Below are 21,686 nucleotides of genomic sequence, written 5' to 3' on the forward strand. Positions count from 1 at the left end.
GCACCCAAGAGCCTTGGGAATGGGAATGCTTCTAGCCCAGTGCCTACAGCCATTATCCTGGGAATGAACCCCTATGGAGATGCAGCCTGCAAGTGCTCCTACAGGTGCTCTAGTCACAGATATTAAAGACCCAGAAAAGGAAGGACTTGCCACCACTGTCCTTGGCATTGTCAAATGACCCAACATCAGAAACGAATATGATTTTATTGATGGAAATAATATTACAGAAGAGGCATTACTTTCTGCTTTGCTACTGTACTTTAAGGCCCATGGGACCTCTCCATGGGCCTTGCAGCTAAAGCCTTCTGTATGTGTTGTCTTCTCCATCAGAATGTGAGCTCCTTCAGAACATGGATTGTCTGTCCTGCTTTTCATTTTTGCCAGTGCTTTGTATATAGAAAGTTCTTAATAAATACTTCATTCCTATTTTTCTTTTCTTTTCTTTTCTTTTTTTTGCAAGGCAATTGGAGTTAAGTGATTTGCCCAGGGTCACACAGCTAGTAAGTAACAAATGTCTAGTCTGAGACCCAATTTGAACTCAGGTCCTCCTGACTCCAGGGCCGGTGCTCTATCCACTGCACCACCTAGCTGCCCCAAATACTTCATTCCTAGTGCCTGAGAAACAACTAGAGGGGCCCTAGCATTTGGAGACCTTGGACACAGGTGCAAACTCCATGTAAATCTCCTTTGACACTCCTGCAGACTTCAAGAAAATGAGAAGGTAAGCCTACTATGTGACAGTTCCCTAGGAAGTCTCTCCCCCCCCCCCCGAGTATTTATTTCCCTCTTCCCTTCCTTTCAGTGGAAGCCAGGAAAGTGAAGAGCAAGCACCTAAAGCCTCCTCAGGGCTGTGGCAGAACTCCCCACAGCAGTCCAGCCACTCCCTTCCCCACCTCCTGGCCCCCATTGTGGGCACCACCACTTCCCCATGCCCTTCACCTCTTCCCTTTCCAGCAATTTCCTTTTCCAGCCTTCACCCCACCTTTTTTCTTCTTTTCCTGTTGCAGGCCAGATTTGACCTCAGGTCTTCCTGATTCCAGGACCCTTTCTCATTATACCCCACTGACCCGCACGATGCCATAATAAATATATTTTTTGGGGGAAAAAATCACTGCATAATAATGATAGGTGACATTCTGGAAAATCTGCCCTTGGATTGTGAATGTGCTGTTCCTGGACCAGCCTTCCTAAGTTTGGAGAGTCTTACCACCAGCTTGGCTGAGGGGTGATGAATTTGCTGACCACAGTAGCCACAGCAGTCTACGTTGGGGGAAGGAGTATCAGCGTGACAAAATTATAGATTCTTGAAGTATGGATAATTCGCAAAATGTTTCATATATTTTCCCTCATGTGGTCCTTAATAATAGCCCTGTAAGGTAGGCAATGTACGTGTTATTATCAGGCCCATCTTATAAATTAGGACGTTGCAGTGGGGGGAGATAAGTGACTGATGTCCAGAGGACAGTGATTTGCTAAGACTTCAGAGCTGATGCACTTTCCCACCTCATCATGGTTCTTCCTATCAGGGATAGAGAAAAATGCCAGAAGTTGGTAGTTAGTGATGGCAATGTCACTAACTGGCTGTGTGGTATTAGGCAGGTAATTTCTCTGGGCTTTATTCTTCTTCTCTAAAACAGAGGGATTGAAACAAGATGATTTTAAAGGTTCTTTTGAGCCCTAAAATTCTGTATTCCAAGGTCCCTTCTAGCTAGATCTTCTATGAACCTTACAGTTGGTAGAGATCTTAGAGAATACCCAGTACAGCCCCATCATTTCCAAGAGGAGGAACTGGGGTTCCAGAGAAACTGAGGTTTATCCAAGGGCACACAGTAGGGGAAGGGACAAGCATTTATAAAAGCCTACTATGTGCATAATGGGGGCAGCTAGGTGGTGCCGTGGATAGAGTCCTGGGTCGTGGAGTCAGAAAGACCTAGGTTCAAATTAGGCCTCAGACATTTAGCTGTGTGACCCTGGGCAAGTCACTTAACCCTATTTGCCACAGTTTCCTCATCTGTAAAATGAGAGGGAGAAAGAAATGGCAAACCACTCTGGTATTTTTGCCAAGAAAACCCCAAATGGGGTCATGAAGGGTAAGGCATGACTGAAAGAAATGAACAAAAATGTACACGGTAGGGGATAGGACATGAACTAGAATTTAGGCCTGTACTTTCTGTCCAGAGGTCTTTTCAGCATAGCATACTACCTCTTCTGAAGAGATGCTTGCTTCATCTCGATAACATGTGGTTTTCCATCCCATTTTTATTCATGTTTACCTTCTAGGCAGATGTTGTTTATAGGCTGGCTGCTGGCCAGCAAAGGGCCTCATATACAGCCTCCATCTGGCTTCTGCAGCTTGCTAGGCCTGGGGTCAGTCTGTGGTAGGATCCCAGACTGGGCTGGGGTCAGACTCCTCCTTGGCTACGGGCCTTCTCTGCATCCAGGGGTGGGGTGGGGGTGATCCAAAGCCCTTTCCAATGAAAACCGAGGGTGGGGAGATCATCCTTGTAGTCCCTGTTACTGGAGAGGCTGTGGCAGAGGCTGATTGATTGCTTGAGTTCTGGAGTGCTGAGCTGAACGGTAAGGCCAAAGCTGCGTGGGCATCTGTACTAAGTCCAGAACCAATATGGTGAGGGGGAGAGGGCTCCCTAAGAAAGGGTGAACCTGGCCCAGGTCAGAAACAGAGCAGGTCAAAGCTTCTTTGCTGATCAGCAGTGGGGTGGAGTGCTTATAACATGATAAACAGCCTATCTGGTTGAGATAGACAGACCCAGTCTCAAAAGAAGCAAATAAACCCAAAACAAATAAAAAGGGACTCTGGTTGGCTTTACATTGAGCTCAACTTTGGCTGAGATTGGACAGAGGGAAATAGGTCAGTGGATTGGTGCCAAATAGTGGGAGAAGAATGGAAGAAGGTAAGGCTTAGGAGCAGAAAGGAGATAAAGCTCTGAGAGTTTTTAGCAGAAAGGTAAGGAGGTTTCAAGAATCAGCCCCAAATTGATAACAATTCCTTAAGCCAATAAGCTTCGAACCTAGGGAAGCATAGACCAAGAATGGTGATAGAGCTTAAATCACACTATTAATAATAACAATTATTACAAGGATAGCTTCTGTTCTGCAATGCTTTGTAAACTGTTTTGTATAAGGCTTTACAGTTAAAAAAAGAAAAAAACTTTTGCATATATTGATTCATTTGAAACTGAGCCACAACCCAGTATCATGAGATTTAGAGCTGCATGGGAAGAATCTCAGACATTATCTAGGCCCATGGCCTGGCTTGGAGGAAGTGATTTGCCTCAAAGAGTCACACAGGTAATAAGTAACAGAGATGGTGTTCAGAACTTAGGTCCTCTGATTCCAAATCCAGTGTTCCTTTCACAACACCATGCTGCTTTGCCAGTTTTATCCTCCCATTTTACAGGTGAGAAAACTAAGGCCAAGAAAGAAATGACTACCCAAGTCCACAGAAGAAATACTTGGAATGAAGAAAGAGAATTACATGCTACACACATTAAAATAAAAAATAATAACCCCTCAGTCAACAACCACCTTAGCAAAAGGTAAAATTGACTCTATGAGTGTCAGACTTTCTACCACAATATTCTGCGGAAGGTTCAGGTTGGTTCCCAGAGAAGATGAACTCTTAAGTCAGTGATTGAGTGCCAGGAAATATGTATTACTCAGCCTGACTCCTTGACACTTTGGTAAATGTTTAACCCAACCTTCGATTAATCCCCATCTCCCCAGCTAGAAGATGTGATTAAGTGTTTGTTCTAGAGATACCCTGCCTCACAGTTAGCAAGGGCTCCTGAATTTTGGGGCAGTTTCTGGACACCGATTCTAGTACTGTCCTCTCTCCCCTCTGGGCATTGGTCTAAGCTGCTCCTCATGGCTGAGAAACCCTTCCTTCACATCTGTGGGTTGAAACCATTTTCAGCTTTCAAGGCCTAACTGAAATGCCACCTTTTTCTTGAAAGTGGACCCAGAGGAGGAGAAACAACTTATCCAAAGTCATACTGGTCATGAGAAAGAGAGAAGGAATCTTGCTGGGAATGCTTTCTGTCCTTACCTCTGCTGGATTCTCAGAATCCCCAACTTCCTTCAGACTCAGCTTAAATGTCACCTCCTACTGAAGACCTAGGAGCAGCTAGGTGGTGCAGTGGAAGAGTGCCAGCAGGAAGACCTGAGTTCCAATACAGTCTCAGACACTTACCAATTGTGTGACCCTGGGCAAGTCACTTAACCCTGTTTGCCCCAGTTCCTCTCTGTAAAATGAGCTGAAGAAGGAAATGGCAAACCACTCCACTGTCTCTGCCAAGAAAACCCCAAATGGAGTCAGGAAGAGTCAGACACCACTGAAAGTACTGAACAACAATTCTACTCTGATCCTCCTGGCCCCTTCCAGTTACTATTGAGTTCATCTCATTCTCCAAGTTATTTTGTATGTACTTAGTATTTATTTTATCTTTGCTCTCTGTATACAAGGAATACCCCAACCCCCCTCAATTGAATGTACACCCCTAGAAGGTAAGGAGTGTTTTATCTAGAACTTTGCTTTTGGTCCTCCAGACCAGTGATTTCATTGGTGTAGAGAACTCCTGGTGGGGAAATTCACTCTGTCTAATCAGTCAATCATTAGCATTTATTAAGCACCTACTAAGTGGCAAGCACTGTACTAAGCCCTGAGGAGACAAAAAGAGGCTAAAGAAAGTCTCTGCCCTAATGTATATTGCATAAATAGGAAATAGCTGAGGGAAGACATTAAAATTAAGAGGGGCTGGGAAGACTTCTTGAAGAAGATGGGATTTTAGTTGGAACTTAAAGGAAGCCATCTAGGGGAGCAGAAGAAGAAGGGTATTCCAGGCATGAGGGACAGCCAGAGAAAAAGCCCTAGCTGAGCGACAGAGAGATGGTTCCATTTGTAGAACAGCTAGGAGGCTGATCTCTGCAGACCAGCAACTGTTCTGTGATTTAGAATCTTAAGACAGTTGCCTGGGGGGATAGAGAAGTTAAGTGATTGGAAGGATTGCCCAACCAGCACTGAACGGGATAATAGATCTTCATAGAATGAATGAAAGGCTGACCATCTGGCAAGAGCAATGGTTTCTGAGTCAGAGGAAACTGGTTTGAATCTTGCCCTTCGTTTTCTGCCTTTGTGATATTGGGTCCTGACTTGGCCTTGGTTTCCTCTTCTGTGTAATAGATGATAATAGCTAACATTTATACAGTGCTGCAGGGTTTTCAAAGTATTTTACATATTCTCAACTGATCCTTACAGCAACCATAAAAAGGTAGATATGGTTATGATCCCTATTTTACAGATGAGGAAACTGAGGCTAAGTGACTTGTCCAGGGTCACAGCTACTAGGTACCTGAGGAGGGATTTGATCCCAAGCCTTCTTTACCCTTCCAAGTCCAGTGCTCGAGCAATGCTACTATACCATTCTGCTTGATACTCCCCTGTCTCATGTGAGATTCCCCAAAATATCTGCCCTGAATTCAAGGTGCTACTGATAATGTTTTTCTCTATCCAGCCAAAGGACACAATTAGTTCAAAGCAAAGACAGCTCTGGGTAGCTAGGTGGTGCAGTGGATAGAACACTGGTCCTGGAGTCAGAAAGACCTGAGTTCAAATGTGCCCTCAGACACTTACTAGCTGTGTGACCTTGGGCAAGTCACTTCACCCTGTTTGCCTCAGTGTCCTCATCTGTAAAATGAGTTGGAGAAGGAAATGGCAAACCACTCTAGTATCTTTGCCAAGAAAACCCCAAATGGAGTCAGGATGAGTCGGACACAGCTAGAAAAATAACAAAACGAGAGTTCTTAGCAAAGTGCATGACATTTAATCATTGTTTATCGATTGAGTAAGTTGATTTAAAGAAATAGTATAGTAAGAAAGTTTGCAAAATAATATTTCCCCCTGTAAATCTAGGCTATACTCACCCACAAATATACACATCATTAGTAATGAGAGTGATCACACAGAAAGGTGAAGTGAATGGAAATAACTGTGAAGGGGCCTTTCAGGCCTCCATAGCTGATATCATCAAGCTGCTCTCACTGGTCCTAACTTTGATGGTCCCCATTGGTCCCCCTGTGGTGGTTAATTAAATAGTCTACACTGGGCTGGTTCTGTGGGAACTGTCATGCAGGCAGAGATGTTATGCTGATTTTATGTCCTCTTGGCCTTGGTGTACGCACCAAACAGAAAGTCAGGCAGATAATCTGCTGTCTAAGCTTAGGTCTTTCCTTTCCACCCAGCCGCCTTTGTTTGGGTGGAGGTCAAAGATTTCTATTACACTTTACTTTCTTACTTAGGGTTAGAGACTCTTAGATACTCCTGAGAGCCCCTTCAGATTAGTGTACAAATGGATTTTGGCCAAAACTAAAGTTAAACTAAGGAGCAAGTTTTGCTTCTGTCATTTGGCCAGCAGAAAAACCTGAGTCTCCCTATATTTGTAAAATGAGGGGCTTGTTAACTGGGGGAAATTTCAGGGTATCCCTGAACTTGGATGAGAAAAAAATCTTTACTTCAATTGGTTTCCTTTGTAAACTATGCATTTTATTTCATGCGTTTAAAAACATTATCCTAAGGAGTCTGTAGGCTTCATCAGACTACAAAAGGGGGTCTGTGGCACAAAAAATGCAGAGAACTCCTGGACTAGATGATCTCTAAGATTTCTTCTAATCCTAAATCCTAAGACCCTGAGGACTGGTTGGGGATCATTGCTGCCTTCTGAGGAGACTACAGATGGGCATATTCAAAAACAAGCTCTTTGAAGGTAGAAATAATGTCCTCATCTGCGCATCTCTTCCAACGTGAGGATAGGACCTCAGACACCAAAGATGCTTAACAGATGTTGGAGAATAAATATCCTGCTGCTTGACTTAATAGTTTTCATAATTGCATTAAAGCCTTTTGTATCTAGTCTTAAATTCTTCCTTCATTCTCTTTCACTAGCCTTCCAATCCAACTCAAGAAGCTGCAGCATGTGCAATGGCCATATGCTGGTAAAACCATCTCAGTGGACAGGCTAAACCAGGTAGAGGATAACTGACAGGCTTCAAACCAGTCACTGAGTTAGGGGAACGTCTCCCTTAAGCATGTGAAGATTTCCCCTTGTATAGTGAACAGATGGGTCACAATTTGTTCCAATGACCACAAAGGCAGCTAAAGCAGGTGCTGTGGAGCACTCAGAACTTGGTCTGACATCGAAGATGCCAAGATCATCCACTGCATCCCAGGGCCATTGCCAGTCTCTTGACTTTTGTTTTGCCACTGGACTTGATGACTCTGGAAGAGAGAGAAAGGAGCCGAGGGCTTTGTACAACTCTGTCTCACTTAAATCCAATTCAGTGCAAGTTAACACATCTCTCTGTGATGTCATTGATACTCTTCAAAAACAAAGGATGAACAAAAACAATCCAACCCCCAGGAGATCATAAACTCCTCCAGGCAGGGACCATGCTGTCTTATATTATTATATTCTCGTTGTTGAACACAGTAAGCTAATACATGTTTTTGTTCAAAGCAGATTTCCCTGTGTGACCTGGGGGAGACAGGAGCAGCTCTCCTGAAGCCATGTCAGCCCCATTTTATTTCTTGACCCAAGAATACAAGTTAGTATTTTTTTTTTTTTTGGTCACATATATTTCTTACCTCTTTTCAGGAAGGTTTTTTTTCTTCTAGGCATGTGATTCATGGGTATATTTTCTCACTCCTAGTAAGGAAACCTATGCAAATCTGCAACTGTACAATGGGGCACTAAGACATTAAGTGACTTTACCTAGTCATACCACCAATACATCTAAGAGACAGAACTGGAACCCAGGTCTTCCTGATGCCAAGGCTGATTTCCCTATCTGCTACAGCAGAGATATTTTTCTTAGGTCAAATATTTCCTAACTTGTGTTTTTAAAAAGCTTAAGTTAGGAAAGAGTAGGGGATCATCTTTTGCTAAAAACAAAACAAAACAAAATAAAATAAAATAACAAACAAAAAAACCTTGCTAATTTATTCTGTTTGTGCAAAATAACCAAGTGTCGAATTAGAAAATACCTGTGAAATCTGAGACAAGGCTGTAAAAAATGAAACAAAACACCTCTTTTCACAAAAAAAGATTTTTATTACTAAGATAGTAATGAAAACATTTCAGTTATACTTAGTACAACTTAGTTATCTATGGTTATTTTATCCATTGAGGATAGCAGGGTTTTTTTTTTTCCTCCAAGGTGAATGTTCTCTAATTAAAAATAGTCCCATTTCCCTTCCTTCTACATGTGTTATATGACCTAGATATATATAGACAGATGACGTTCTCATATAAATTGGCTCAACAGCTGGAACATTGGCTTTTCAGAGAGGGCGCAGCAAAAGCCAGGGATCATCAGAATCATTGTGCTGAGAAAAACCTACATGTCTTTGCACCTCGTTGCTTCCTGAAATAGCTCTAACCAAAGTGAAAGAAGTCTGAAAGAGCAAAAATTGGGCTTATGCTTTCTTTCAAAAAGGAAAGTTGTCCCTCAGGCACTTGAATGAAAACAGTCGTCAGCTCTGGGAATGTTTTGAGCTGAACTCTGAGAGGTTTGGGTGGCATGCATGTATTTTTTCCCATCTACCAGCTCCTTAGGAAAAATCTGCTGGCTGCTGCAGGTAGGTTGAATGGATTTGGAGCCAGGGGACCTGGGCTTAAATCTTGTCTCTATGAATGACTGTGTTGCCTTGGATAAGTCCCTTCCCCTCTCTCAGCCTATTTCCCCAGCTGTCTCTATGGTCTCATCCAGCACAGAGGCTAAGATCCTAAATCAGAATTGCCCAAGAAAAGTAATAATAATAAGTTGATTTGCCCATCACGGCTCTGACCAGCACTGGATAATCACAGCACCTTAGGCCTTGCCACTTTTGTGAAATACCTGTTAATAAGTTTCATGTAATTGTTCTTGTTTGGACTTGTCGTTTGTAATTTCCAGTCCAGCGGTGCCTCCTCACTTTTTTTTAGTCTCCTTGGGTAATATAGGCAGTATGGTACTCTTAGAAAAATTGGTAAGAATGGGGTTTGTGTCATAGCTACACTAAATGTGTAAGCAATGGGTGAGCCATTGTAGATATGGGGAACGAGGGAGGGTTGGCAAGTATCTTTGAGATGAGGAGCTAACTAGAGCTTTGCTAACTATTAGATACCTGGCTGTCCCCATGAAGACTAAAAAGATCCTTTCAAAGGAATCCTGGTTTTGGCCCTGATTATGGATAGTGAATTAATACTATATGTGAGCAGGTGGGAAAATGTCTGAAGATAAAGGCTCTTTCAACAAAGTTGGTCAGAACTTGGGGGTGGGAGTGGGAAAAGCTCTGATCATCACCTTTGCCATGGGTCAGTGGTGGGCAATGAATCACCCACTGGTGAGTCAGTGTGGTGGAACAGAAAGAGAACTCTGAATTTGGAATCAAAGGACCTGGGTTCAACAAGCACAGTTCTGCTACTTAGAATATATTCAACTTTGTGCAAGTTACTTCATTTATTTGGGCCATGGGTTTCTCCTTAGTCAAATTGGGGGTTTGGAGTTCATTAGCAGTTGGTAACCTGAGGTCCATGAGTTTGTGAACTTGAATGGAAAAAAATTATATCTTTATTTCAATAACTTCTATTTTATTTATTTTCAATATTTTTATTTATTTTATTATAATTTATGTTTTATTATATTTATTTTCAATAGCTTCTAATTGAAAGTTAACATTTACACACATACACACACAGTGTGTGTATGTGTGTGTGTGTGTGAGTGTGTATGTGTGTTCATGGGCTCATAGGCTTCACCAGGCTACCAAAGAGGAGTCTATGGCACAATACAGGTTAGGAAGCCTTGAATTAGACATTTTTTTTTTTTTTTTTTGGTGGGGCGATCAGGGTTAAGTGACTTGCCAAGGGTCACAAAGCTAGTGTTAAGTGTCTGAGGCTGGATTTGAACTCAGGTCCTCCTGACTCTAAGGCCAGAGGTCTATTCACTACGCCACCTAGCTGCCCCTGAATTAGACATTCTCTAAGGTCTCTCCCAGTTCTAGAGTCCATGACCTTAGATGTAGCTGTGGCTGAGGAAGGGGAGACAGAGACTCTATCTCAGGCACTCAGAGCCTCTTAAGGCCTAGTCACCAGGGAGGACCTACTTGGTCTGTTGATGTAGACAATTTCTATTTTATTTTTTTGGAGTTGGCAATTTCTATTTTACTGAGTTTTGAACCATCTCCAGAGAGTCAGGAGGTTACCTTCTTGTAGGCCAAGGGGGCTAAATCCTGCCTCATCTTGAGGGGTAGAATGGAGAAGCAGACAATAGCTGGAATATTGTATTCAGTTCTGGGTACCACAGTTTAGGAAAGGAATCGATAAATTGGAGGGCATCCAGAGGAAGACAGCCAGGAATGTGAAGGGCCTTAAATCCGTGCCATATGAAGATCAGATGAAGGAACGGGGGAAGTTTATCCTGGGGAAGAAAAGGCTGGGGAGTAATGGGTATGTATGTATGTATGTGTGTGTGTGTGTGTGTGTGTGTGTGTGTGTGTTAGGGGGAACAAACATGGTGTCTTCAAGTATTTGAAAGGCTTTCCTGTACAAGAGGGATTAGATTGTTCTATTTGGCCCTATCAGAGTGTAGAACCAGTGATGAATAGAATTCGCAAAGAAGTAAATTTTGGCTTGAAACCAGGGGGGAAACCCTAAACTTCTTAACATTAGAGGTTTTCCAAAGTAGAAGCGGCTGCCTTGGGAAATAATGAGTTCCTTATCACTGGAATCTTTAAAGACTATCCTGTACCAGTTATGTTGTAGTGGGGAATTTTTTTTTTTCCAGGATGAGTGGACTAGATGGCTGATTATATCCATTCCAGCTCTGAGATTCAGTGACAGTGAGATCCTGAAAGCTGGACAGCAACTATGAGGAGAAGGAATCCACTTAACCTCAAACGCATTTCCGTGTCTTTTATCTTATCTCTACTTTTGGTAACAGAGTTTCTTAAAATAAAGTGTTGTTGGAATTCATTCTCCCTTGTGGTAGACAATGTGACACTTATATTCCAGGCACAATGGACGGTTTATGCTCTAATGTCTAAAAGTACAAACTAATTTTTCAATTAGAATTTAGAATTCAGACTCCTCACCTCATCTCAGTCAATAAGTAGTGATTTGGATCGTGGGACTAATAGTAAATGACTGATGTTTGCATATCCCTTTAAGATTCACAAAGCACTTTCCTATAATGGGGTGGGTGGTGGTTGTATTATTACCTTTATTTTATAGATGAGGAAACTGAGATCCAGATAAGTGAAATGATGCGATCACATAGGCTACAAGGGTTGGCTGGTGTGGGAGCTAGGAGGGATCTTTGAGGTCATCTACTCTAACACTTTCATTTTACAGATGGGGAAACAAGGCCCTGTGACAGGAAGTGTCTTACCCAAAGTCACATTCAAATAAAGTAGTATTGAGCTGCCTTTCAGTCTCTATGCCCAGGCCAGAGATGTTTTTCAGACATCAGGGAAATATTTAGATTCACAGGAATGTCAGTGGTGGAAGGGACCAGTTCAACCCCTTCATTTCATAGATGAGGGAACTGGGACCCCATGAAGGGTCAATTGGTCCCAAAAGGCTGTCTCTTGAATTTAAATATGTAGTGTTTTCCCTCCCCACCCCCACACTTAAAAGAATAAACAGAGGAACAGGTTACTTATAGAACACCCTAGTTTAGTTTCCCTTCAGTTTGCCAAATATCCAGTCTGGATCATTATAGATCATATCTCTAGAGCTGGAGGGAATGACTGAAAATGACTGGACAACAAGTAACTTGGCCAAGGTCACACAGCTGCTAAATATTAGAGTTGAGAATTGAGCTCAGGTCCTCTGATTGCTCAGAGACAGTGTTCTTTCCACTATACCATGTAAGAATGATTCTCAATACAGTCAGTCCTTGGCCAGACACTTCAGACAACAATGCGAGATGGCCAGCCATGCTAAAGACTACCTTTTGGAGCTGACTTCTGAAAGGTCACATTTTTAAAAGCCAGCTATCAAGTGGAATATAGGATAGTACAGCAGAAAGAGTACTGGCTGAATACTCAAGAGACCCAGTTTCAAGTTCTGGTCAGCATTAGCACCTTGTATGATCTTAGGAAGTTATCTTTAAGACTCTCTGGACCTCAGCTCCCTCACCTGCAAAATACTAATGTTGGACCAGATGATCTCGAAGGTCCCATCAAGACATAATAGTCTAAGGATCTATAAATACATTTCAAAAATGATTGCTGTCTTACTGGAAGGCTCTACACCTTCCTCCCCACTGACCAGTTGCCTACTAGAGATGATTCCCTTAGTGGAGGAATAACTTGACCCCACTGGGTTATGTATTGTGTGAGCTCCTGGCTGATGGGGAGAAGGGGCAGGGACAGAAGCTGATGTTGCCTCCCATCTCCATGGACAATGTGCCTTTTTCACTGCTCAGGGGCTGTCCTCCAAAATCAAGAGTCTTCCCTGGCTCGTGTCAACTCTCAGCGGCCATACTCCCGCTCAATGCTTGCCATCAGCTCCTCTTCTGAGCAGTCGTACAAGATGGGAGTTTGTCTTTCAGGCCTCTTGCTGCTTCTGGTAGAAGTCCTGTGGGTAAAAAGACATAGCAGGGATGTTTAAGAGCAAGGTCTGTCAGGCAGAGCACTGTTAGGGGGGGACTAGTCTTAGAGACTGGAAATCTCAATTTGGTCCCATGGGATGGGCTCAGGCACACATCCCGAATGCATATTCAGAGGTTCTAGGGCCAGCTGATAAAGAAAACTTTAAATAAAAATAAGTCTGGCCCAAAGCACAAATACTATACATCACAAGATCCAAGAAACAGAGATTACCTAGTCTAATCTCCTCATTTACAGGTGAGGCACAGAGAACTGGTAAGTGTCATAGCCAGAATTTGAAAACAGGTCTTTAGATTTCTAATTCAGCACTCTAGTTAATATACCATGCTACCTCCCCAGAGAATAAAACCATGATAAAACTGGAAGGGACCTTAGAGGTCATCTGAGCCATTCCCTTCATTTTATGGATGTGACTCTGGGCAATTCATTTAATGTCTCTGAACCTTGGTTTCCTTATCTGCAAAATAAGGATAATCAATCGTACTTATACTACCTCCCTCAACCCTTAAAGTGCTATATCAATGGGAGCTATTATTATTGGGAGTGGGGAAACTGAGGTCAAGGGAAGAGTTAATTTATCCAACGTTACATTGTTAGTTTTGAGATTTGGTTTTTTTTTTTTTTTTTTTTGGTAGTTCACATGTGGCCTCAGTCACCAGCAGTGTGAGCCTGGACAAATCACTTAACTTGTTTGCCTCAGTTTCCTCAACTGTAAAATGGGGATACTTACAGCACTTACCTCTCAGGGTTGCTGTGAGGATCAAGGGAGATATTTATAAAGTGCTTAGCACAGTGCCTGGAACAAAGTAGGTACTTACTAAATGCTTGTTTCCTTTCTTCTAACTAAGGTATGATATGAGGTACCCTCAGGCCCAGTTAGGTACTCTTTCCACTAAATTAAGTTGTCTAATGGTTCACTTAGGCCTCTTTGCCCATCTTCTTGGTGCAAGATGGAAGCTCATAGGATGCAGGGGAAATAGCTCTTTTGCCTTTGGTTTCCTAGAATGAATGAATGACAAGTATTTATTAAGCACTTAATATGTGTCAAGCACTGTGCTGAGCGCTGGTTATGCAAACAGAAAGAAGAGAGTCCCTGTTGTCAAGGAGGCAGCCAGGTGGTACAGTAGATAGGGCATTGGACCTGGAGTCAGGAGGGAGACAGGATTTCAAATCCTGACTCAGATGCTTACTAGCTATGTGACCTTGGGGAAGTCACATAACCTCTCTGAGCCTCGGCTTCCTCATCTGAAAAACAGGGGTAATAATAGTATCTCCCTCACATTGTTGGTCATAAGGTTCAAAAGAGATGAGATATGTAATATGCTCTGCAAACCTTACAGGGCTATACAAATACTAGCTATATATTTTTTCTAATGGGGAAGATAACACATTTAGGAGAGTTTAGCTTCTAAGTCTATGAAAAGGTATGGGTCATAAAGGTACAGCTACAGAGTAGATAGCAAGGCCTGGGTGTCTGAACCCACCACCATTGGGAAGAGGGGAGTGGGCCCAGGAGTCAGAGTGGAGAGAGGTTCTTAGATTTCCTCTGGCAGGGGTGGGGATTAGGGTTTGGTGTATGTGTGGGGAGTTGAATGTTAGAGATTGAGAGTTGGCTTAGATGGGAGAAGAAAGAAGTTGACTTGTACCCATTATCACTGTAGTGGTTTCTAATAACTGAATAGACACTATTTTACAGCCTGACTGACCTGGCTGTAGTGTGTGACTAAGGTCCTTGGAAGAACAAAGAGTTATTGCTGCCTAGTCACTGAATGCCTGCTGTGCCTTATGACCTCCAGCAGTATTTATAGCTGAACAGGAAAAGGGCAACAAATAGGTGAGAAATGGGAGATATTTTACAATGTTTTCATAGCAATTTATCCTTGTAATCAATGACAGTGGGACCATTATATTAAGACTCTACCATTTCTGTCTCTAACATGCTGTATTGAGTCCAATTCAACGAGAATGTATTAAACATCTACTATACACAAGGTACTGTGTTAGATGTTGGGTATGCAGTTGGTTAGTCAACTAGCATTTACTAAGCACCTACTATGCGCCAGACACTATGCTAAGTGCTGATGATACAAAGGAAGGAAAAAGAGAGTTCTAAGGAGCTTCCAGTCTAATGGGGGAAATTCAAATGAGGTGAATTTGTAGTAGATCCAGGAACCTGATCCCTTTCAGCAGTGCTGGGTGATGACTGATGGTTTGTGAATGACAGGATAAAGGAAGCAGCATGGTAGAATGGAAAGGGCCTGTCTCTGCCAAACTATTCCTTACCTTCATGGAGGTTACTTTCTACCAGGAAATATGACATAGAAGCAGCTAAGTAATATAAGATAACCTGAGGATGGAGACAATACTAACAGTGAGTGGGGTCCAGAAAAGTTTTGTATAGGAGGTGAAACCTGAGCCTGATTTTTGAAGAAAGCTGAAGATTCTAAGTAGCAGAGGTAAGAAGAGTATGTGCTCCAGGCATGGGAGAACAGACATGGAAGCAGAAAAGGGAATGTTGTGTTTGGGCAGCATCAAAGAGACTTGTTTGGCTAGAGGGTGTGTGGGTGGAGTGGTGACCATGGTGACATGGTCAGACCTGTACTTTAGGAAGAATATTTTGGCAGCTGCATAGAGGATGGATAGGAAAAAGGAGAGACCAGAAGCAGGAAGAATAATTAGGAGGCTAGCCTTCTAATGAGAGTCTAGATCTGAGATAATAAGGGCCTGAATTCAGGCCAACAAGGAGTAGAGAGAAAAGATGGATATATTATGGAAGTACAATGGATAAAGACTTGAAAACTGCTTGGATATGTAGTGTAAGGAAGAGGATGACTTCAAGGTTGCCAATCTGGGTGACTAGAAGAGTGGTAGTATCAGGAGTATGCTGGTAAAATGTATAACCACTGGCCTAGCTGGAAAAAATGCACATGTATTTCTAAGTTGAATGTGTATCATTAACATTTTCTTAAGTCTAGATAATCAACAAAACAATAAACCAAGCCCTGATTTGTAGAGATTGATGATTTCTAAGGTATAAATACTTGCACTTGAAATCTGATAATCTTCTTTCAAGCTGGTTAGAGCTGGCCCCAGCAAATCGCTGGGTGTTACCCTCAACAGAAATAAGGAAAGTTTAATAAGAGGTAAGTTTGGGGGAATGGGAGAGATAATAAGTTTGATTTTGTATATATTAAGTTTGAGATGCAAGTGGGATATCTGGATGGATATATCCAGCAGGTTGTTGGTGATAAGAAATTCAGACTCATAGGTGTAGATATATATACATTTTGGAGTCATCTGAATAGAGATGATAATTCAACTCATGGGAACTGATGAAATCACCAAATGGATATAAATATAAGGTCAAGGACTAGAAAAGTGACTCCAGGTGGGTTTGGGAGGGATAGAAGTGACTTGAGGGACTGGTATTGATATGATAATTAAAAGTCTACTAATTGTCTGCAGAACAGTCATGCTCTAATGACTGGACCCTCATTGGTTAATCTCCCCATTATACTGGTAAAAACAGGATTTCCATGATACTTACTCAAAGGTGTTATTGTTCTCTATATCCTGAGTGCTCTGTACAGGAGATACCTTGGGAATAATAAAATGAAGAAGCATCAGAGAACTATCAGAATGATCAATGAAATATCCAAGTCAAATACTTGCTGTGAGATGGTGACAACTCCTACCCTCAAACATACAATATAACATTAAAGAACTGAGATTAGCACCTCATTTTTTCCATTCATTTATTCAGCAAACTTATTTATTAAGAACCTGATGTATACAGAGCATTGTGCTAGGTACAGGAAGAGACCTAAAGTTTGGGTAGGACTTAGTGCCTTCCCTCATATAGTTTATAGCTTACTAAAGGGATGAAATACAAACAGATATCGATATTGTGTATTACATGATAACCACCTTAGAGATTTACAAAAACAAAAACCATGCTGAGGTCTGTGGATGAAGATCATTAATGGCTTGGGGAATTGGGGATCGGGGAGGCATCATGGAAGAGGTGGCATTTGGACTGGGCTTTAAAGAATAATTAAAATTCAATATATGAAGAATTGGGGGGGTCATTTCAGGTATATAGAAAGAACAGCATAAGCAAACACAGAAGTGGGAAAGCAAAAGGCAAGTTTAGGAATCAGAGCATGGTCATTTGGCTACAGTATAGAGTATATAGAGGGAAAATTTTATGATGTAAATTTGGAAAGGGAAGGTGTACTAGATTGTGGAGCACTTTGAATGCTAATACTAAAGGTAAGTTCTTTGATGTCAGGGACTATGTTGTTTTTTCTATCTCCAGTGCCTAGTATAGACCCTTACATTTAGTTGGTGCCATTTCTTGGCATTGTTTTTCATTTTTGACTACATTTTCCTTTGTGCTTCCTAGCAGCTGATTCTGTTTCATTGTGGGCTTGAATGATCTTTGAAACCCTTGACTTTACCAAGCCAACAGTTATTGCAATGTCTCGAAATGTGTGCTACAAATTTTACACATTTCCTTCAAGTAATATCCATTCTTTCAAACCACAGAATTTAAAGTGCAACAAAAGAAACCAATGAAACCAACATCTATGGCATGAAATCTAGCACTCCACTGGCAGGGGATTAACTAAAATTAGGGAAACCAGCTCCAGCCAGTTTCCCTTGGTCAAGGTCAGACTTCAGAATCAGCCTAGTGTCAGTAGATTCATTCCACCATGATCACTGCTGTCACAAGATGCAAGCATGTCAAAATTATTACCTGTAACCCCAAGAATGTCTGGGACTCTGGGACAGTCTGGCACAGTCTTCGACAGGTGGTAATGCTGCTTCTGGGAAAGTCAAGTGGCCAGAATGGACTAATATGTCAAAGTCTCCTATATGAAGCCACTAAAGTATTAAACCTTTAAAGAAGGAAATTCAGACTATTTTTGAATACACAAATGCAGAAAATTGTCAAAATTGCCTATCTCTGTGATGCTGCTGAATATAAAGACTGTGTGTTTATTATATAGTACCAACAATGGCAGACTGCCAATGCATCCTCCCCATGATACAGCTCTTAGAAGACAGTTGTTTCCCTCCCTTACTAGTGATGGACTGAAGGTATGTTTTATCAGTGAATGGATGCTTTCAGTTAGGAATGAAATGTTTTGTTTCTAGTTAAAGGTCAATGATCTTTTTAGTTCCATGCTCTCCCCAAGAGAAGTGTCTATGCAGTTACTGGGTGGAAAAAAGCACTGTTAGGACTTCCATAACACAGTCTTCTTTCTGTCCCTTTAGGCAATGGCCACCTCAAAGATCTTACTTTTTTTTTTTATTTTGCTTTTGTTGGCGAGGCAATAGGGGTTAGTGACTTGCCCAGGGTCACACAGCTAGTAAGTGTCAAAAACCTTACTTTCAATCTAGTCCAGATATCAAACCTCCCTACACCAGACTGGAAAGAGTGACCTGGTGGTGTGCATATGGGATCCCTGGACATTCAGAAGGATATTTAACCATTTCCATTTATTAAAATAGGAGTGCCAATAAGCTTGGCATGTCTCAAAAAATTATTACTTGTTCCAAGTAATTAGTACACTACTGTAAGTGTTGTTGGGGATAGAAAAATGTCTAAGAAACAGTCCCATGTCTCTCCAAGAGGTGCCTCTCTCCTCCTCCAACTGCATTTGTTTTTAAAAGTTTATTGGAAGGTATGTTCTATGCTGTTTGTACGGGGGCACAAAAATGGCAAGTTAATGGCTTTAGCTCCTTGAATATCAGGCTAATAAGTTTGCACTTTGTCCTGTGGGAAAGGGGGAACTAGAGGAGTTTCTAAATGGAGGTGGTGGCATTAACAGGAGTGAAGTGTTAATGATAATTTGAAAATAAACCTCTCTCTTTCCTTCCTGTAAATCCGGTTGGTGAACCTTCTAGGCTATGACATTACAATGTATGGTTCTTAGGCGTGGTGACAATATCCACGCCCATGTTGGGGATTCCTCCTTGAAGGGTAGTGTTCAGGCTCTAGGTGAAGTCCAGTGGAGAAGTGGTAATGAAAATAAGGTTGAATTTGGGGTCAAAGAAATAATAACAACAATAATAATAACAACTGGAATTTATGTAGTACTTAAAGGTTTACAAAGTGCTTTATATGTGTTCACTCATTAGATCCTCACCACAATCTGGTGAGGTAGGTGCTACTATGATCCCCATTTTCAGATGAGGAAACTGAGGCTGAGAGGTTAAATGACTTGCCCAAGGTCACACAGGTAGTAAATGGCTGAGGCAGGATTTGAACTCATGTCTTCCTGGTTCCAAGCCTGGCACTCCATGCACTGAACCTTCTAGTTACCTCTAATTTCAGGTTCAAATTCTAGTCCTGCTATTTACTACCTTTGTGACCTTGTACAAATCATTTCACTTCTCTGGGCCTCAATTTTCTCATTGTTAAAATGAGGAGCTTCAGCTAGTTGATCTCTAAGGTCCCTTCTAACTTCATAACCTAGGACCTTAACTACACTTAAAATAGAAGCTCATGTGACTGTTCCAACCAGTTCACTGCCTTCTCTTGTCTGAAAGTTCAGAGAACATAACAGCTTCTGTCAATTCAGCAATTCTGAGCAGCTCTTCTCAGAAACCCTGCCCACTGACACCTGCAGCCATACCAGAAGGAGAGCAAAAGGCTCAGTTATTTTTCTTTGGCTATTGAGATGTTGAACTTGGTTGGGTACCATCTGGTTTTATACTAGGACCAAGTCGGATTGATTGCCAAATTGGTCATGGAAGAGGGCAACCAATTGAACACACCTGCCTTTTTGCTTATCTTACCTCAATTCCAGCTACCAAAGTCTTCTGATGGTTCATCATGGCTTGAAGATCATCCTGGGCTCCCAAAGGTTTGGACAGCAGAGGATAAATTCTGCCAGTTCCTACCAAGCTGGGAGGACTTCACATATGGACTTGGTAGTTGCCTGCATGTCTATTTTCTGAGGAACAGTCTGACTCATTTCATAGAGGCTCATTACTGGGATGCTATTCTATATAGGTAGTGAATTTGGGGAGGGGAGGGTCATTTATGAAAATCATCTACTGAGGTGTGGACGGTAAGCCAAGTCAATGAAGGAGGTGCCCACACTGATGAAATCATTGATCCTTGAAGCATCTTAAATCCACCTCATGTTCTCTAAATCCCTTCCTCCCACTGTTCCCCAAATCCCTTCCTCCCACTGTTCCCCAACTGACTCTCAGTTCTGTTTCCTCCTTCATTATTACAATATTTTGATCCATGAATCTGCTTTGAAAATCTGGCAACTAACAAACATGACTGTGGGTCTTTGGAAAGAGCTGGGAATCTGGAGATAGCATTTGAATCCCAACTCTGTTGATGACTATCCATGAGACCTTGGGCTAGTCATTTCCCTTTCACTGACCCTTAGTTTCCTTTTCTAGATATTATACCATAAGATCATAGATAAAGAGCTGCATGGGACCTCAAAAACTATCTAGTCCAGTTGCCTTATTTTGTAGATGAGAAAAGTGAGGCCCAGGTAGGTTAAGTGATTTTTCCAAGGTCATGTAGGTAGTAAGAGTCAGTGGTGGGATTTGAAACCAGTTCCTTTGATTCTAGAACCAAGGCTCTTTCTACTGATCCCTAAAGTCCTTTACAGTCCTCAGAATCTATAAGAAGCCATAACTTCTAGAACTGGAAGGCACCTTGGAGTCAAAGGCCATCATTTTAAAGAAAGTGAGATCCCCAGAGGTGGATTGATTTGTCCACAGTCACATGGCTAGTAAGCCATAAAGCTGGGATTCAAACCCAGGTCCTCTGACTCCAAATACGGTGGTACTTCCACTAAACCTTATTGCAACCTCTTCTTTCTTGAAATTCAATGCAAAGAGCAGTGGCTCTAAGCAAGGGGACTTGGGTTCAAATCCTACCTCTAATTCTCAATACCTGTGTGACCTAGGGCAAGTCCCTTAACCTCCTTGATTCTCAATTTCCTCATCTGTAAATTCACAGGGTTGCATACTTCCCCTGATACTCAATGGTTTTGAAATCAGAACACTTGGGTTCAAATCCCATCTCTGACTCTTATTACCTGGGTTATATAGGGCAAGTCACTTGAAATCTTTGGATATTTATTTCCCTCACTGAAAAATGAAGAGGTTGGACTAGAAGGCCTTCAAAGTCTCTTCTACCTCTTAAGTTCCATTCTGTAATCCTGTAATCTTGGGATCTGTCTGAACCTTTGAACTTCCTATTGCCTTTTGGATAAATGACTTGTGACTTCCTTGTTACTCAGATTAGTCAGTAGCCATACCTAAGGGGCTAGTAGGTTAGTAGAGAAATGTTGGACACTGTGGCCGTGTGACTGTTTCTCTCTGGAAATTCATTGATGCACCCAATAGCTGTTTATTTCTCTCACAAAGACTAGCTGGGGAATGTTCTGGTAAACCCTGCCAAACTGAAAAGGCTTCAAATATAGGCCAAGGGAGAGAATGTGTATTAACTATCTGGGGCTTGCTCTTGCCAAATAAGGGATGTTAATCATCATAGGCCATCACCAACATGCCTTAGGTACTGCCAGGTCAATGAGCCCCAAGCAAGAGTGTGTGGATGGCACAGTGCATGCCATCACCATTCTTTATAAGGCCAAATAATAGTAGACCTAAAGTTTGTCAGCAGACCTGGGAAAAAATATATCTATTGGCTATACTGTTTTGGAACATGAGTCTCAGCTGAGCTATGAGGTTTTCAACTAAACTCTGTTAGAGCTGTGAATTAAACTAATAAAAACATTCTATACAAGTAAGCTTCAATGGAATATAAAGCATCTCATACCCATTATCTTATTTGAATTTCTATACATCCTTCAAGGTCAAAATCCAAATGGCCACCCCCTTCCTGAAGCTTTCCCTGATTATATCCTCCCCAGCAAAAGTGATCTTTCTTTCTTTAGCTCTTATATAATGCTTCTGCACTTATACTTGTATGTGTGTGTGTGTGTGTGTGTGTGTGTGTGTGTGTGTGTGTGTGTGT

General features: G+C 41.8%; 1 protein-coding gene across 1 annotated transcript in view; it reads right to left on the bottom strand.

Annotated features, from left to right (window-relative positions):
* Positions 1-9,987: 9,987 nt before the first annotated feature.
* CYS1 (cystin 1) overlaps positions 9,988-21,686 on the bottom strand; it is a 30,123-nt gene continuing 18,424 nt past the window's right edge. The window contains exons 2-3 of the mRNA XM_027850479.1: positions 16,215-16,264; positions 9,988-12,635 (exon numbers count right to left, since the gene is read on the bottom strand). Of these exons, the coding sequence (XP_027706280.1) occupies positions 12,530-12,635; positions 16,215-16,264 (156 nt within the window). The 3' untranslated portion in view covers positions 9,988-12,529. The remainder of the gene's footprint in view (positions 12,636-16,214; positions 16,265-21,686) is intronic.

Source organism: Vombatus ursinus, unplaced genomic scaffold (assembly GCF_900497805.2).
Source record: "Vombatus ursinus unplaced genomic scaffold, bare-nosed wombat genome assembly UNPS02009062.1, whole genome shotgun sequence".
NCBI classification, from domain to species: Eukaryota; Metazoa; Chordata; class Mammalia; order Diprotodontia; family Vombatidae; genus Vombatus; species Vombatus ursinus.